The sequence below is a fragment of the Brachypodium distachyon genome, chromosome 1 (assembly GCF_000005505.3).
Source record: "Brachypodium distachyon strain Bd21 chromosome 1, Brachypodium_distachyon_v3.0, whole genome shotgun sequence".
Classification (NCBI taxonomy): domain Eukaryota; kingdom Viridiplantae; phylum Streptophyta; class Magnoliopsida; order Poales; family Poaceae; genus Brachypodium; species Brachypodium distachyon.
In genome coordinates this window covers 1,283,278-1,301,226 of record NC_016131.3, presented here as the reverse complement: position 1 = coordinate 1,301,226, position 17,949 = coordinate 1,283,278, and the positions used below count along the sequence as shown (strand labels likewise).

Below are 17,949 nucleotides of genomic sequence, written 5' to 3'. Positions count from 1 at the left end.
TATCAAACTGCACTCCAACCTCCTAAGTGGGTTGCCCCTTCTCTCTTCTGCGAGTTCCTTTCGTCTCTCCCCTGATCTCCCTTCCCTCTCTTCATCTCCGACTCTCTCTTCGTCTCCAACTCTTTCTATCTACTCTAGTGACCTCGGCTTTCAGAGTGATAAAAGGATGAAGGCTCGGATTCCTCTGCGGAGTATGTATATGGTGGCGTCGACATCGGTGGTGAACAAAAGATGGTATAGATCTTGAGTTGCATCTTCTCCTTTTCCTACAGATCTCGCAATAAAGTCTCTTGACGAGGAGGCGGCGGTGATGGTGAAACTGGAGCAAGTCCCTCGTCCAGATCCGTGTCTTTTCCCCCGAGACGACATCGGTTTCGGTATTGATCGTCCTCTGAACTCGGCACTTTCCATGCAATTTCCCTAACCACGTTTCCCAAATCTTCTCTTATGTTCCATACAAACAAAATTCACCTCCCTTTGCTCTTATTTCATCCCTTTTTCTCCAACCCACCGTTTATTTCTTCACAAATTAGTTCCTGACAAATCACAAAAAGAAACCTTGCTATCAAAAAAGAGAGCAAATTTTATATTCTTTGGAAGCCTATCGAGCAATTCAATCAAATCCTTGCTACAATCCGATAAACCAACCAACCAAATCTTGATTGATTGGTATACCAAGAACTACGCGATCACGAGGCCAGCAACAAAAATAGTTGTACCCAGCAGTTTTTATAGTATCTGACACGTGAGATTGGGCGCATAATGATTCTCCTAATCTCACAACAGCCAGCCAGCCTGCCATCGCAACCAAAACTTATTAAAAAGCGAGACCTCCCACGGAATTTTTCAAAAAAAGCGACCCCTAAATGCCACGTCACCTCCTCCCCCCAACAAACTCCGCCATTTTTTTTCCTTTTCTTCTTCTTTAGTCCTGGCAAAAAAAAAAGTTCCGTTCGATCGAGAGGAAAAAGCGAACGAGGAGGAGAAGGTCCAAGTTACTGGCTGGCGTCTTCCTGCTCCAGCGACTGCCTCCTTCTTTCCACCTGACGCGCCGCCCGCCCGCCCGCTCCCAACCACCGCGCCGCCCGCGCTGTCTTCCGCGGCCTCCGGGAGAGGTCCAGGTACGTGGGCTGTGGCTGGCTTTACTGTTTTGTTTTCGGGCGCTTGTGCTGTGTGCGCTGCCGCCGCCGCCGCCGCTGCCTTGGGTGGCTGCGCCCGATTTGACCGCCGCGGCTTCGCTTGTTTGTCGGGGCTGCTTTGATCGGCGAGCCTCCGCGTGTGGTGCGCCCGGCTTCGATCGGCGGCGCCCGATTTGGCACCGGCCTTTTGGTTTGGTCGCTGTCCGGGGAATTTCGTTAGCGGTTTTGGGGATGTGCGTAGGATTTACTCCTCGATGCCCGTCAGATTTTTCTCCATTTCGCGATGCGGAGGTAGCTTGGTTCCGGGGTCCCCATCGGTTGCTTGCCTTGCCGCGCGTGTGATCTGGCCGGCAGAAAAAGGTGTGTGTTTTGATTTATTTCTCGCGATCTAACCTGCGATTTGTTGTTCGCTTTGATCTGTTCCAGGTTTGGAAGGGCTCGATTCGGTGCGCTAGCTCGCCGGGAACGTCAAGTCTGCGGGTGGGAGCCTTGATTCCTGTGATAAGTCAGTGGACTTAGGGTTTACTGTTGTTCGGTAATCGGGTGGCAGCTCCTGCTGTTCGGAAGTTAGGAGACAAGAGAACCGAAACGAGCTTTGTCCGGAGCTCTTCGGAGTTGGTGTTGGGTGGGTTTTACTGAGCTGGTGGTAGTATGATCAAGCAAATCCTTGGACGGTTCCCTAAGAAGCCGTCCAAGTCTGGGGATAAGGATCCTACTGGCCGGTCAAGCCCCTCGGTGTCGAACCCGGCATTCGGTCCAAGAGGCGCGGAAAGGGCCTCCAACTTGAGTGGCCAGACACCGGTTATCTCCAGCTCCGGGCTCAGTTATGGGAGCGGCTTGCATCCGGGGAACGGAAACTCGAGGGTAAATGGTAATTCGGTATCCTCAGGCTTTGAGTTGTTGCCAAGCTTTAAGGATGTGCCCAACACCGAGAAGCATAACCTGTTTGTCAGGAAGTTGAACATGTGCTGCGTGACGTTTGACTTCAGTGATCCTGCAAAGAGCATAAAGGAGAAGGAAATAAAACGACAAACTTTGTTGGAGCTCGTTGACTATATTTCCTCAGCCAATGGGAAGTTTCCAGATATAATTATGCAAGAGACCACAAAAATGGTCTCTGCAAACTTGTTCAGGACACTGACTACCCCTCCCAGAGAGAACAATATTTCAGCCTTTGATTTGGAAGAGGATGAGCCTGTGATGGACCCTGCATGGTCACACTTACAGATTGTTTATGAGCTGTTCTTGAGATTCATTCAGTCTCCAGAGACTGACGCCAAGCTCGCTAAAAGATACATCGACCATTCTTTCGTTCTCAGGCTACTTGATCTCTTTGACTCTGAAGATCCTAGGGAGAGAGATTACCTCAAGATGATACTTCACCGTGTCTACGGGAAGTTCATGGTTCATCGGCCAGTTATTAGGAAAGCCATCAACAACACCTTCTACCAGTTCATCTATGAAACTGAAAAGCACAATGGTATTGCAGAGCTATTGGAGATCTTAGGAAGCATCATCAATGGGTTTGCATTGCCACTTAAGGAAGAGCATAAATTGTTCCTTGTACGGGCCTTGATTCCACTTCACAAGCCAAAGTGTATTGGAACATATCATCAACAGTTGTCTTACTGCATTACCCAGTTTGTCGAAAAAGATTGCAAACTTTCAGACACAGTTATCAGGGGCCTGCTAAAATATTGGCCCATAACAAACAGCACCAAGGAGGTGATGTTTTTGGGGGAGTTGGAAGAGATATTAGAAGCTACTCAACCTGCAGAGTTTCAGAAATGCATGGTTCCTCTTTTCCGCCAGATTGCACGTTGTCTGAACAGTTCTCACTTTCAGGTAATATTATGCGTGCGTGTAACTGTTTTCATTAAAAAAATCCAAGTGCATTCATTAATTTCCAATTTCTTCCACTGTGTAATTTCTGTCCAATCTTTTGTCCATGAATAGGTAATTCAATAGTGGTCATCTCATTTTGCATGTTAGGTTTCTATTCAACGCATGGCAGTGCTGATTTAGTACTCTGTATTTGAATTGCATGAATTTATCCCGTGACAGGTCTATAATTAGATAGCTTACTGCTTAGTATTCTAAGTGGCTCATGTAATATTTCTACCATCTATACTCGTTTACTTTCAGGGCTTCCTTTTCTAGAGCGTCTTGGTATTTTGTACTAACAGCACATTAGCAGAATACATGCAAGTCGATTTATTTACTACTATAAAAGACTCAATTGGCAGCTTTGCTCCGTCACATCCTTTAAAGTTGAAACTGCACCACTTGCTGATTTGGCAATAACGGTTGAGTAGTTCTCTGGTTACTGACAGTATCACAAAAGCATATTCTCTTTTGCCCCTGTATAGTTTTTGTCAATTGGTTTGCTAATCAGGTTCCTGATAAGGAAATGTTCGTCCACCTGGTAAAAGTAAAAGGAAATGTTTGTCCATGGTGTAGGCTTTGACCCAATGCAGTGACTTCACTTGTGTTTTATTCCATTAGAGCCCTTGTGACACATCTCAAATCTGTCATAATTGCAAGTTTCTGCTTCTGGTTCTTTATTCTCTTTCTCCCCTGTTATGTAAGTAGATGCTTTCATAATTGTAAATGCGAGTCCTCTCGAAGTTGCAGAACCAGAGGATAGCTTTAACCGATGAATGGTAACTAATGGTGCTTATGCTGCTTCTAGGTTGCTGAGAGATCGTTGTTTTTATGGAACAATGACCATATCGAGAATTTGATCAAACAAAACAGTAAGGTGATATTACCGATCATCTTCCCTGCACTGGAGAGAAATACCAGTGGGCACTGGAACCAAGTTGTGCAAAGCCTCACTCTTAATGTGTGCAAATTGTTCTCTGATCATGACGCTGTACTGTACAATGAGTGTTTGCGGAAATACGAGGAGGCCAAAGCCAAAGAGAAGGAGACCAAATTGAAGCAAGAAGCCACATGGAAACGCCTAGAAGAGATTGCGTCAGCAAAAGCAACGAGTGGAGAGGCCGTGCTTGTGTCTCGAAACTTACCTCGTCAATCTTCAGCTGTGTAGTGAGAGTTATTCCAAGTGGTAAAGAAGTTCACTTTTTTTTCTTTTCTTTTGTGCTTGGTAGTTTGAAGCTTGTGCAATTGTTTTCTAATGTACGAATTTCTTGAATTGGTAGGTCTTCAGAGATTCATGAAACATTGTATAGGATTGAATTGTATATACAAGGTATATTAGGCGGGCAAATCAACAGATCTGAGAAGCCAGTTGGATAGGCGCAGCGCATCATCATCATTCCTCAATCAATCCTGAGCGTCGGCTTCTCTCGGCATGCTGAGATCTGCAGTTAATTGCTGTATCATTTACCCTTGTCCGAATATGATTACAATTTGTCGGGAAGTTTGTTTTGGAAACAAATGGTTGGTCGCGGTGGTCAGTGGATAGATCTGTAGTTAGAGAGCTTCATTTTCAAAACGAGTCATGGTTGTTGTTCTTTAGTCAGCATGGACGGGCCTTCGTCATGGTTGTAAATGGAAGCATTTTTTTTTCTTTCGAGCACAATATGACCAAATATTTCTCACAGAACGTGTGAGATGCATTCATTTTGTTATTATTATCATTATTATGGGGTGGGCAGTGAGTGTGTTCATATGTGGACCATCTGGTGTGTTGCTCCAAGAAATCTGAATGCTGGAGGCTTTTAAAAACCAAGAACTTGCAGAAGGAAATGTTTAGCCTGAAACTCTAGGTTGATCTTTATTTGACCCTGCCACACACTGCCATACATCTGTCTGACAAATCACACTGGATTCAGAACAAGGTTACAGTTCTACCATTACCAAACTGCTGACTCTGGATTCAGAACAAGGTCACAACTCTACCATTACAATTTACCAATCTGCTGCTGCTGCTGCTGATGATGATGATGAAGATGTTGATGCTGGCAGCTTACTTGCCATGGCCTTTCTTGGTCAGCAGGGAGCTGAAGGCCGGGCGGCAGTACTTACCGGAGTTGTCCTCGAAGAACATGCCGGCGACGACTTTGTACATGGCCTCAGTCATGTGGACGCCGTCCCAGTTGACATACTTGGCAGGCTGGGCGCAGGCCGTGGCGACCTCCGGCGAGCCGCAGGTGGAGAAGATCTCGAAGTTGTAGGCGCCGCCGCCCGTGCCGCAGCAGGTCTTGAAGGGCTCCGTGAAGCCGTGCCTCGCCGGGCTGCGCATGACGGCGAGGTGCGCGGCGTAGTAATCGGCGTAGGCGATGGAGGCGCCGGGGTGCTTCTGCCGGAGCCGGTTCAGGTCTGCCTGGAGGAGCCGGTTGTGGTCGTAGCTCTGCTGGTTCACCGAGGCCACGCAGCTGATGTTGTCACGGTCCTCCTGCCTGGCCAGCGTCATTGCCAGCGGCAGGCAGCCGGTGAGCGGCAGCCCTTGCACCACTATGTACTTGGCGCCTCTCTTCAGCAGCTCCTGTGCCATTTCATTTGTTTTCGGTTTTTGTCGGTCAGAAAAGAAATCATTCAGAAATTTCGATTCAATTTGACGAAAATGTCGGCGTATCGACGAATACACGGCATTGGATTTTCTTGCTACTAGCTTGCTGGTATTCTGAAGAACACAAAGCAGCCATGTTGATCACTGTATGAACAACAGCATGATTTGCTGCCATCTTTATCAGAGTTCTCTTCTTCCTTGGTTGAATTTAGCATGGGGTAAGTAGATGTAAATTAATGGCCATGCACATGACATGCCTGGCTGGCTAGCTAGCTACTCCTGCTGCTTAATTAGGCTGGGCATGGAAGGACGAAGGATTGGAGGTGGCTACTGAACCACTCATAACTGTGTGCAGATGCAGGTCCAGTAGCAGGAAGACAGTGATGGAGACAGTGAAGTAAATGGCCATCAAATTAGGTTGGTGGGTACAACTTCTACTTATACCGGAGAATGGAGACTCTGGGGCAAGAGTTCCATACTTATGTGGTCAAGTGTATCAGATTTATTAGCAGTGCAATTAAGCATGCATCTTTTAGATTATCAGCAGTTAATCTAACTTACAATGTTAGACCAAACTCAAAATCAGGACTTGGGATGTAAGAATCTACATGTAGTTAATTAGTCAGTACATGCATGGTTCAACTTGTCAGGTTGATCAACGGTTGATCCATATGCAATTGGTTATAAGTAGTACAGCATTCAGGATCAACAGTTGATGATGTTGTTCTATATGTGGTTAATCTGTACCACTGCATGGTTCACAGTAGAATATGTTTAATTAGCAGTGGGGCAAAAGATGGCAGCGTTGGGAGTAGGCAGTAAGAACAGGTACTCAGTACTCACACGCAGTAATTAATCCGCACCCAATTCAGTGAGATGAAGCAAGTAAATGCACTCGACCTGACGCAAATCAGAACGTTCCGACAGGGAAGCACGTATACTGCATTTACTGCTCACCAACAACTTATTCTGAAAACTTTGGGCCTCCTACGAATAAACCAATAAAGTCTCTGCCTAATACTCCACAGTACTATTCTGACATGGGTAGGAGAATCACTTGATCAAGATCTTTCCTATCGAGCTTAACTGGTGTACTTACTTACACACCCAATAATCTTTCGCTAAACTTAGCCAATCGATCAGCATAGCACGTACGCATGCTCACTGAATCTACTCCAAGATAGTGCTGGTTTCACGAACTATACCGTCAGGGAGCTTGATTATCCAGACAGTTTAGGTGACTAAGCTAATCACACACTTGGCGATACATGATTCCATGACAGCTTAAAGCCTGTATTCCCTCTTTAATGAAACTTTTTTTCTTTTTTTTTTACGTGACACTCTCCAATAATTCCAATAATGACATATACTTTGTGCGCATCAACAGATGAAGCCTAGCTAGGAAAAAAATGCTCTCATGGAAGATGTGGGATCGGTCGAAGCTACAACAAGAATTTCACAATTAATTAGTATGCTACTCCTCCAATTATACTTCGGACAATAATACTTCAGATGACGTGTGGCTTCGACGTCACTTGACGCGCGTCACGGATCTCCTCCTCCAATTATAACATGTCGTCGCATTATTTGATTAAAATTAATTAGAGAATGCATGTGAGATGGATGGACCGACAGAAGCTATTACTGGCGCAGTAGCAGTAGGATTGATTTTTGAAATTTTTGAAACACCGCTGAAGGAATTGCAATGGAAGGAATTGCAGGAGTGATATTTTGGGGCACGTAACGTGTATAAGGAACGTACCTCGACGAAGGAGGCGACCCTGGCGACGGCCATGGCCTGGATGTTCTTGGGCGACACGGTGTCCGCCGCCATGAAGCTGTACGCGTAGTCGTTGGCCCCAATCTCCCCGACCCAGAACAGCGCCTCCCCAATCCCCTCCTCCTCCTCCAGATCCTTCTTCTTCCCAGCGCCTTTCCCGGCCTTCTTCTTCTTCTCCGCCGCGGCCAGGTGCTTGTCGAGCCAGGCGAGCTCCGTCATGATGGACTGCGGCGTGATGTCGACGGTGAGGTTGTTCCGCACGAAGAAGTCGTGCTCGATCGCCGTCGCCCCCGCCACCGCGAAGTTGACGCCCACGGCCCCGGACTTGTTGCTGCTGCTGGATTTATCGGAGGAATTGGAATTGGGGGAGGAATTTGGGAGGTAGGGGGGGAGGAAGGAGGGGAGGCGGAGGTGGTCGGCGAGGAAGTCGACGACGAGGCGGCCGTCGGAGTAGCGGTTGGTGGGGCGGTGGAAGAAGGTGGCGCCGTAGGGCAAGCTGGAGACGTAGCCGAAGGAGTATGGCCCCGTCGTGGAGCGCGTGTTGCCCGTGTCCGTGAACGAGTCGCCGAACGCGTACACCGTCCGGAACGACGATGGTGCTTTGGTTGCTGCCATGGCGCCGGCCACGGAGACGACAAGGAGGAGGAAGGTGGTGACAGTGGCTGCTGCAGTAGCCATGTTTGAGATGCTGGTGAGTGAGTGAGTGAGAGTGAGGAAGTGGTTTTTATATATAGTTGGAAGGCTTCAGGCGTGTACTACTCTATAGGAGTACATGTAGTCGTAGATTTCTAGTGTTAGCTTGCCGTTAATTACGACGACTTTTCGTGATGTTCAGTCAACGGCCGGTCTTTGGTGTTCACATTTGTTTTGAGATTTGGTGCAATTTCAGATTACTTATAACTGGAGTACTCCCTCCCTGAGATAACAGGGCAGGGACTTATGGCGTTGAGCGGCGCAGATAAAATTAGTTGGCGGGCTACGAGACCATAATGTAGTAATAATTTGGATCAGGAGTAGTAGGCAGCAGAAGAGCAGCAGTAGGAGTATCAGTGTGGAGATTTTTATGGAGTTTCAGTAGTCACTTGATGGCTGCACCAACCACACTTTGGATTGGATCGGTTCGGTGGTCAGTACTGGCAGGAGCAGCAGAGCAGCAGGTTGGCGCAGCACTTACACCTCTGTCTCCTTCTAGATGAATCCAAACGTATCCGTGAATGCCAACCGAGTGAAACAAGCAAGTTCTCCTGCATTGGATGGAACGTTGGAAGGAACTCTCTGATGAAGGAATGTATATGGAGTTATGGACTTATCATCAGCCTTTGTCGATCATCAAAGCGTTTGCATGGATTCTATTCTCGGTGGTCTAGGCTTAAAATCCACTCTTTCCGTTCCTAAATACTTGTCGTGCTTTTAGTGCAATATACAATATGTTTTCTACGGCGATGAAAGAAATCTACCTTTTCTAAAGCGATGAAAGAAAATCTATCCTGTGTTCTTTCCTTCCAAACCATGAGACCCGCATGTCCCGGGCCGGCTTTCGTTCGCCACCGCTCGTGGCCCCATGCAGTTCAAAACCCCTCCCGCCAAATCCTCCACCGTTCCCATCGCAAATATATACACACATCCGCTTCTTCGCCCGTTTCCCCGCTCACGACATCCCGCTTTAGACCTCCTCTCTGCAGCCTCAGCTCCTTACATACAAAGACAGAACGCCATGGTCGCCGGCCACCGATCGCTGCTCCTCCTCCTCGCCGCCACGGCGGTGCTCACGGTGTTCGCCGCCGTGGCAACAGCGGAGGATGCCAAGCCGACCATCCTGACCCCCGTGGCACAGACACCCGTGGGGTCCTTCGAGGGCGACAAGCCGGGGTCCGACGACGCCATGGACGACGAGGACGCCGCGCCCGTCGGGTCACCCATCGGCACCACCATGACCGAGCCCAAGCCCGAGGGCAGCGCCGCTGCAGAGGGCGCCACACCCACCGCCAGCACCGCTTCTTCCCTTGTGGCGATGGCCAGCTGCGGCGTGGCCACCATGGTCGCAGCAGCCGGAGTCTTCGCCTTCTGAGGCCTGATGGCGGTTACTCCATTTGGGTTCCATGCTGGTCGCCGGCCATGGCGGCCAACCCAAGCATTCCCTGTCTCTTTCTCCATCTCTATATATAACTCCGGAAGCATACTGACATGACATGCACAACATATGTGCTCTATGTGCTGGGAGGAAAAGCAAGAGTAAATACTGAACTACATATAAGTATATCTGTAATATGTACAAAATTACACAGTAATTAATACTAATCTCAATGCGTTATCGCTATTTTTTTCCTGTACGGCAGAAGGATTATTAGGCAGTTTAATTTGTCTTGGATCATCAAGTGTAACATGCCACCATGCTATTCATGGAAAAATTGTATCACCAAGTGTAACATGTCCTCTAGCCAATTTTCCGTATTCATAATTATTGGTATAATAATTGTAATAACTGCTAACTACATATGAAGTCTGATAGGTCAAAATCAGGCGAGGAAGATGCCCATTTACAGCAGACCTTACATTCATCCCAAATTCCCAACTGAACAAACATCCGAGCGATGAACACAATTCTTTCTCGAGAGCAATCTACAAGCTACATGTACTCTACCTCATCTATTCTAAGCACAACTGGTTTCGAAAAATTCAAGAACTAGATGAACACATTGGGGGATAGCACTGCAGATAGGCTAAATTCTACCGATGAATCGACATATTAAAGCAGTAGATAGACTAGAGCCACCCTCCTAAACTCACTACACCGAATCTTTTCCATTCTCTTGGTCTCTCAATTTATCATCAGCCGATGAGGCAGGGTTGCTTACTGAAGAATGGTTGTCGCCAGGTTCCTGAATTGTTTCCTGCACAGCACGGCACCTTTATTAGAACCACTCAAGTTATGATGGGCCGAGAACTAAAAGAGATGTACTGTTTAAATTCATCAGTTCCCATGCTTAAATATGTTTGCAGGGCAAGAAGAAATTACCTCTTCTTTGTTTCTGTTGGGAATTGTTTCATTACTATGGCCAAGTCCGCCATTGCTACTACTTATAATCAGTTCATTCTCATGGGAGTCCTGTTTAATATTTGGCAACAATAAGAAGGGATTCAGTTTCTGAAATACGTGAAGTGCAAATCAAGAAAACAGTCTGACCTGTTCATCTTTGCTTTCTGAGGTACCGTGCTCAGAATTTTGTTCTCCATCATCAAGGGCGCCAGGTTCTACGCCTGCCTCTTCTGTTTGTTCTGATTGCTCCTCAAGCCTTTTTCTCCTTGATTCTTCCTCCAATAATTTCCTAAACCTGAACTCAAAATGCACAAGAGAATTTACAATATTAAAGCTTTGCACCCTGTCGTCAGGGTTAACAGAACAGAAGAAATTCATTATATTTCGAGCAACGCATGATCAGATTAAACTTATGGCCCACAGGGGTTTCACATTGTAATTTTATAAATGAAAAAAGGAGGTCAGATATTTAAATGCCAGGGGGCAAAAAGGAGAAAGCAAAGGGAAAAACCGAACAGCTAAAAAGGTCTAGAATACTGATGCAGACAAACATTCCACAACAGATTGTGCAAGTGCTGGCTTAACCCGGTGAAGAACCCCCGGTATTTTCCTTTAGATGGTTTATCAGCTCTAGATATCCTACATTGTTCTCCCTGGTGGCCTGGTGGATGCATTGCCTTATTTATAGGAAAGCATTGACAGGTATGGTTATCCCTTTTTAAATGAGCAATAACCCAAACTAAATGTGTCAGGTATGTAAATGTGACAGGTATGGTAGGTTATCCCAAAAGACTAATACTTAAAACCACAAATGGCATGCTGAAAACATGCTTTGGTGCCACATTTCACTAGCAGGTACCAGCCAAATGCAAGAGTGTAAATGTAAGTGATACACCAAACCATTCAACAGGGCACAAATATCACAACATTGATGCGAACACATGTACAAGTGCAAAGTACAAGAGGATGTCATGCAGCGTTCACAATTCATAAAATTTGTGTTTTTAGCGAATTCATATGCAGTCTCTGCCAATAAACTTGTACAGGTTGCTAAATGTCAAGTGTGACACTGGAACTTCTTCAACTATATCCTTGACACTGATCCTAAATTTCTTATTGTAAAAAAGCATCAATATGTAAAATTTAATCACGTCTGTTCCCTTATCTTTAAGCATTTGACTGTTTGTTCCAAACATTAAGTACTTTTTATGTTAAGTGTGTCGATCACCTTCTAGATTAACTTTTAGAAGTTAGCCACGGTCACTGAATTTACATTTAGCAAGGCAGAGATCAAAACGAAATCCAAAACTCTTGCCAAACTCGATCCATTGGTCTAGCGACCATGAAGTCATTAGTTTGGAGATACTAAAGAAACTGAGCACTGATGTTAAGCAATATCTAAGCAGTACCTTTCACCGCGCTGCGGCCCACTTGGCTTTTGTACTTGACTGGCCTCGGATTTACCAGCTTTTGGGAGACCTTCAGTCTTGACAGCAGGTTCACACTTGTCAACATTTGCTGACTCATCTCTTGCAAGCTTGTCAATATATTCTTTGACAGGATTTTTGGCACCCCCAAGCTTTTGAAGCCACACTTGCTGTGCACTGCTAAGGACATTATTTGTAAGCCTGCAAAAAAAAAAGCACAACTAATGAAGAACACAGACATATGAAACTAAATTAAAAAATGACACAGAAAATTGGCTAGGTTTGATGGAAGGTTCACATGTGCCGACCTAAAACTAAAAGGAATGCAGCAATCTTCCTATAAGAAAAATCAAAGGTGCAATCAGTCAACGTTTAAAGCAAACCAAAGTGTGAGTACATGATGTCCATTACTCCCTCCATTTCACAAAGGTTGGCGTATTTTATTTCGTTGAGACAAGGCTTTGACCAATGAAAACTCTATTGATATGTGTTTTTTCATACATGAAATTAATATCAACGGATTCGTCTTTAAAAGTCTTGCTAATGATCATGATTTCGTATCATATAACTTACATATTAATATAGTAATTCTTGGTCAAAGGCTTGTCTTAACAAAACCAAATACGCCAACCTTTGTGAAAAGGAGGGAGTATGATTTATGCAGCATGCTATAATATTGGCACGACTAGCATAGGTATACAAATATGGGAAATGCTCCCATGAGCATACGAGCAGCTGCTCACCATTTCCCAAGACTGAACGCTCTATCCGAAAGTGAAAGTAAGATCATCAGGTCAAGTCAAACAAAGCTTGTTATAAACTACAACAGCCAAAGCGACAATGCTTTGCAGCTCACTGCAATAATTCACCATCAACAGGATTTTGAACAATTCAAATCTATTAGGAGTCTGTGTAGGAAGTTTAGCTATTCTCTGCATTCTCATGGACTGAGTCATGAAGCCCTCATTTCAGTGAACATGTGTCTTTAATTGATATCTGTACAAACATATACTCACCAATATAGACTCAGTCCAGAAGGAACGGAAAGAGCAAAATAACCAATTAGCAAAGGCAGGAACTTCAATGCAGCTTGTGCACCTTGTTGACTGGGATCATTGCTCTGCCAAATAATGACATGGAAAACAGTAAGTTGAAATAAAGCGAAACCTCATGGCTACCAGCTACATTGACATCATACAACAAAGAAACTGTGTGTCCCTGATCTTTGTGTTTTCTTCAGTGCCCTAATTTTTCCCTAGAGAGGAAACAATTTAAACAGTTCTAAAACTACTACTATAGACATCTTTACAGGTTAATTTGAGGGAAGCACAGAAAATAGTTTTCTGTGAAAAGTTGAAGAATCATGATTCATGACTGGTTGAACTAGAAAGATTAAGCTAATCAGCAGCCTTGTATTTTATGTATACATTATGAGCTCCATATCCATATGGATAAATCAAACTGATTACAAAAATTCCATACCAGTAAATATGTTGAGCACTTGGCAAAACAAACCTGTGATGGTTGCATTATCTGAGCAGATACGTATTGCGAAATAACCAGAAGAACTGGTAGCACAAGATATGCCAGAGTGTCCGACCAGCCAAGTGGTGGATGGCCATCCTACAGCATCATCAATTATACTAGTGTCAAAGAAATATGGAGAAAACTCAACTGTCAAGTGGCAACTATTGAAATTTCCAGGAGTACAAAGGCAACAATAAAACTCATCATCACAGAGGGCCTTCCATTAATGTCCATCGACAATGGAATTATGTTGAAAACATGGCTATTGCAATGCCTACTATGCTAGCAAGGGCACACATCATACATATATACGTATCAGTTTTTTACAGCTGAATACAAACAAATCTAATTCAATGGAGATCACTATCTTTTATGACAAGAAAAATGTGAGAGAGAAAAAAAGTACACCACACAGCAATGTCAAAATGAAATAATTGAGCATAACATTGTGAAGAACTTCCTGTGAAAAGACATTGCGAAGAACCAACATGATCCTTAACACTATAAATTGCATTTAAGTCAACTCTTGATGGGTAAACTGCATTACTGTGTGACTGGTAAGTGTGACAGTACTAATTCACAAAAATAATGGTCCACTTGACATTGTAATGTAGGAACAAAGCCTGGAAACCATGATATCAAGTTCTATGTGATTACCGTAAACGGAAAAAGCCAGGATATTCCTTGGCCACTTTGTCGCGCAGCAATTGTTGTTGGACCAGCCAAAGAAGGAATCCAAAAAAAGCCTTCAGTAAGAAGTCCCTTTTTAATGAGGATAGACACATTAGGTAATATAGATATTTACTGTTCAACAGAAAGAAGAATGACAATCAACCTCGTTAGCTACATTCGAGAGCGCTCTGTATAGACCAATCCAGACCGGTATTGTTACGAGAGTAGGCAAGCACCCTGGTGTAGAAAAATGCCAAGGGAAACTGCACATCAGTAACCAAACGAGAAAATACCTAAATAGAAAAGGTAGCAAATTAGCAGTAGATTAAGAAAATAAGAGACCCAAACTAAGTCTTACTATGCATTGAGCTTCGAGGGGCTCACATTGAGTCACTGTTAGGAAAAATACCAAGCATAGTATTGATAACTACCTGCAAGTGGATCAACGCCAGACAACTTATATAAACGAGCAGTTTCGAGTTGTATCCTTTCCTGGAAAAATAAATAAATAACTTAAAGACAATAGTGATTTCAGTAGTATTCATAAATCCATTGGTATAGATCTGTAATGTACTTTGTAAATCCATTGCACTTTATCACCTAAGTGGTAACTGAGTTTTTTTGTAGGTCATTTGACTTGGGAAATAAGTACCTTATGTTTTTTTACGACATTTGGATAATACCTCAATTGACAAGAAAAGGTTACAATATTATCATGGTACTTTTCGCATCGAAGAATCCAATGTAAGAACGTGTGTAGTAGTCCAATAAAGGAACATGTGCTGCAGTTTATATGTAACGAACATAAATACCTGATCCCCAGCATATCGTTCTTGGATAGCCTTCACTTGAGGTTGAAGTGACCTCATTGCAAGTGCAGACTCAACCTATATGGAACCAACGAAATGGGGGTTTCACTATTGGATAAAAGAATATCAGAAAAGTTTGGTGCATTTACTTTAACATCAAGCGACAATATTTGGTCAACCTGGAGCAAAACATTTACTGTAAGCAATGTACAGAAAACTGTAAAACCCTTGTAATCGTCACATTTTAAAAGTTACTCCCTCCGATCCATAATAAGTACAGATTTGTCTGTACTAAACCAGCGACACTTATTATGGATCGGATGGAGTAATGCAAAATTAAAAGAACATGTTTGCTAATGAAAACAATGACACGGTAGGTGCAAATCCGACCCTTTGCCAAATTGAGGTGTGCTGGTAGATGAGCGCATGATTGAACAGAAGTAACAAGCATACAAAATGGAAACGAAAAGCTCGAGCTCAAATGTGACAGGGTGTGCTTTTACATCCTCATTTATCACTAGTACTGCAGTAGGTAATGCTTGAATGCTAAAGAACTCAGAAGACTTAATGTCATCAATTGTTTTGGGACAGAAGTTCTTCCAAAGTAAAAACATGTGATTCACATGTTCTAGTCAAACGGGTCCCATATTTAAGTTTCTGTCAAGTGGTGCTGGTACAATGGATCAATTCATGTATTGATTACTGGTTCAGCTGAGAAGTACCTAGAAGGAACCACCATCTAAAACAATATGCTTGAAGCTACAAGCCTACAACCAGTAGATAAATAAAAGAAAGCACAACAAAAATATCAGATATGCATCACGCATTGATGAATATAAAGATTATCTGGTTGAGTTGTGGATAAAAATGTTTCCAAAGTTAGGTGATGGTAAACCGTATTATATCCCAACGATTATTGAGTGGAAGTGTAGGGCATATCTTAAATTCATAACACGTCTTAGAAAGATCTGGCACAATGCACACATCTAGGTAGTAATACGCTTGCACGAGTAACTTTTAGTCATGCTCCAACAAAATAGTGGCTATCATTCACCACTTTAATTCAAATAAGATCTACTGCAATATCCCAGTTCAATTATATCTCAATCAAGCAACATGGCAGAGAGATTTACCTGCTTCTTTGTAAGAGGAAAAGTGGCCCCCTTAATCAGAACTGTTAAAAGGATGATCGCAAAACCATATGAATATGGAATATGGAGAGTCGATAGACCATCTTTCAGAACCTGCCAATGGAAAATATACATCACCTAAAATGTGTTCGAGGCTTCAAGCATGAGATAAACATATAATAAGAAGAATATGTGAACTAGGGGGTTATATTGTACACAAATGTGAACACGTAGACAAAAATGGAGTAAAACGGAAAGTAAACAGGTAAACACTGATTATCTTCAGCTCCTCTCTCAGAAAAAGCCAAGTGTCATTCTTTTAGATACCTACATCATTTGTGTGTGTTCGAAATAACAAAACAAATCAGGATATGTCCGTCTGCCCAAAATTGGAAATGTGGAGAGTACACATCATTCTCGGTGGCAAGTAACCATTTCACCGGAAAACAAAATATAGCCCAAACTGTAGAAATTATATTAATTAGATGAACACCACTCGCTGTTCAGTCTTCCTAACCATCAGTGCCCGTGACAATTCGGTCTCACCTAATATAATTTGGGCACAGATGACAGGAAAGCCTTTTTTTTCCCTGAAAAGTCTATGAGACTGTTGCAGCAGTAGCGAGAAAAAGAAAACCATCCTTACAAAATTCTACAAGGCCTCAAGTACATCAGCAATTACACATATCAGCATCAACACTGTAGGTCTAGTGGTCTACAAGTACAAACCAAGCCATAGCTAAACACATAGGTCCCAGCTCACACGATCAACGGCATACATAAACTTAACTTCGAAAACATACGGAAAATGAAATGAACTCAAACTTATCCTGTACAAATTCCCGAGTTACCTATGTATATTTTGCATAAATTCTCTTCAGGTCCACTAAAGGTGGCAAGCCCATTTCAACAATTTCTTTTTAGCAGCATGAAATAGTGTAATGCTAAAATCTGCACTGAGAAAGTATACACGGGTTGGGCGACAGCGAATACTACCCTCCCACGAAAGCATGTGAGGATATTACTCATAGCTACGTCTAAGCATGTTCAGAAATTTTAGCTGTAACAGCAACCCAAAAACGTCCCTGGATTAAAACTGTCCGGTGAGTCGCTCTCAGCCAAACTCGGGAATCTAGGCAGGTAGATTTCCGGCCTTTTTCTTTCCAAATTCGTGTCATGGATTTTTTTCAACACAGAAAGGCTAGTACATCACACTTATCACACCACACAAGTGCTAAGAGATAATCCCCTGGAAACAGAATAGAGAAGGCCCGTACACACACGGCACGCAACTAGGCATACGATAGGGTGAACCCCCCTGAATCAGCCGAACACACCAAGCCAAGCTCAAGCAAACGGCGGTTAGCTAGCTAGGCTTGAGAGGAAGAGGAACCCCGTAAGCAGAACGAAGAAGCGGGCCGGGTCAGTAATTAAGGCGCACCTTGAGCACGGTCTCCATGGAGCCGGTGATCCCGGAGAGCCAGTCCCCTGCGGCCTCCTTGGCCCCTCCCTCCGCTGCCTCCGCCGCCGGTGCCGCCGCCACCACCGCGGCGTCCGCGACGGTGTAGAGGAACGCCTCGACGCGGACGAACAGCTCGCCGACATCCCCCCCGCCGCCGAGCGCCGCGACCGGACGGACGAGCGCGGCGCCCCCACGGCGCGCGGGGCGGGCGAGGAGGAGGACCAGGGATGAGGACGATGATGATGGGCCCCGCCGCGACGAGGAAGGTGGCAGGAGAGGCCGGTGGGGTACTAGAAGGGCGTGGGGGAGGGGAGCCGCCATTGGGGAAGGAGAGGAGGAGGGGAGCCGCCGGCCCGCGGTGGCCGGAGATTGGAGGTCGGAGCGGCGAAGCGAGTCCAGGAGACTCTCTCCAAATGGTGGTGGCCTGGGAGACACTAGGCGACTAGGCACTAGAAGAAGAAGACTAGAGTAGTTGTTGTAGTGGCGATC

At 44.5% G+C, this 17,949-nt stretch overlaps 4 protein-coding genes across 4 annotated transcripts; 2 read left to right on the top strand and 2 right to left on the bottom strand.

The window, feature by feature from the left end:
• The first annotated feature begins 944 nt into the window (after window positions 1-944).
• Window positions 945-4,738, top strand: LOC100834746 (serine/threonine protein phosphatase 2A 57 kDa regulatory subunit B' theta isoform). Its single transcript, XM_010236648.3, has 4 exons — window positions 945-1,121; window positions 1,566-2,984; window positions 3,832-4,209; window positions 4,304-4,738. Exons 2-3 carry the CDS (start codon window positions 1,791-1,793, stop codon window positions 4,189-4,191), a joined length of 1,554 nt encoding a protein of 517 aa, XP_010234950.1. The 5' UTR covers window positions 945-1,121; window positions 1,566-1,790; the 3' UTR covers window positions 4,192-4,209; window positions 4,304-4,738.
• A 117-nt stretch (window positions 4,739-4,855) lies between these two features.
• LOC100831008 (GDSL esterase/lipase At3g48460) lies at window positions 4,856-8,279 on the bottom strand. The gene is made up of 2 exons (XM_003562407.4): window positions 7,379-8,279; window positions 4,856-5,592 (listed from the first exon to the last, which is right to left on the bottom strand). The coding sequence occupies exons 1-2, from the start codon at window positions 8,072-8,074 to the stop codon at window positions 5,074-5,076; spliced, it is 1,215 nt and encodes a 404-aa protein (XP_003562455.1). The 5' UTR covers window positions 8,075-8,279; the 3' UTR covers window positions 4,856-5,073.
• Window positions 8,280-9,022: 743 nt separating this feature from the next.
• LOC100834442 lies at window positions 9,023-10,165 on the top strand. Its single transcript, XM_003559106.4, has one exon. It carries the CDS (start codon window positions 9,111-9,113, stop codon window positions 9,462-9,464), a length of 354 nt encoding a protein of 117 aa, XP_003559154.1. The 5' UTR covers window positions 9,023-9,110; the 3' UTR covers window positions 9,465-10,165.
• On the bottom strand, window positions 9,846-17,925 carry LOC100834142 (inner membrane protein ALBINO3, chloroplastic). The gene is made up of 12 exons (XM_003559105.4): window positions 17,440-17,925; window positions 16,002-16,112; window positions 14,872-14,946; window positions 14,491-14,551; window positions 14,223-14,296; window positions 14,045-14,149; window positions 13,376-13,483; window positions 12,877-12,980; window positions 11,843-12,061; window positions 10,581-10,728; window positions 10,413-10,502; window positions 9,846-10,287 (listed from the first exon to the last, which is right to left on the bottom strand). The coding sequence occupies exons 1-12, from the start codon at window positions 17,779-17,781 to the stop codon at window positions 10,183-10,185; spliced, it is 1,542 nt and encodes a 513-aa protein (XP_003559153.1). The 5' UTR covers window positions 17,782-17,925; the 3' UTR covers window positions 9,846-10,182.
• Between the last annotated feature and the right edge of the window lie 24 nt (window positions 17,926-17,949).

Bases quoted from the DNA above. Each gene is read 5' to 3' on its own strand.
- LOC100834442 (XM_003559106.4), top strand. From the start codon at position 9,111: ATGGTCGCCGGCCACCGATCGCTGCTCCTCCTCCTCGCCGCCACGGCG.
- LOC100834746 (XM_010236648.3), top strand. From the start codon at position 1,791: ATGATCAAGCAAATCCTTGGACGGTTCCCTAAGAAGCCGTCCAAGTCT. The intron at 2,985-3,831 runs GTAATATTATGC...TGCTGCTTCTAG, and splicing joins TGAACAGTTCTCACTTTCAG to GTTGCTGAGAGATCGTTGTT.
- LOC100831008 (XM_003562407.4), bottom strand. From the start codon at position 8,074: ATGGCTACTGCAGCAGCCACTGTCACCACCTTCCTCCTCCTTGTCGTC. The intron at 5,593-7,378 runs GTACGTTCCTTA...GAAATGGCACAG, and splicing joins GGGTCGCCTCCTTCGTCGAG to GAGCTGCTGAAGAGAGGCGC.
- LOC100834142 (XM_003559105.4), bottom strand. From the start codon at position 17,781: ATGGCGGCTCCCCTCCCCCACGCCCTTCTAGTACCCCACCGGCCTCTC. The intron at 12,062-12,876 runs GTGAGTATATGT...TTTTTTTTGCAG, and splicing joins TCTGGACTGAGTCTATATTG to GCTTACAAATAATGTCCTTA. The intron at 10,729-11,842 runs GTACTGCTTAGA...TTTTGAGTTCAG, and splicing joins GGGCCGCAGCGCGGTGAAAG to GTTTAGGAAATTATTGGAGG.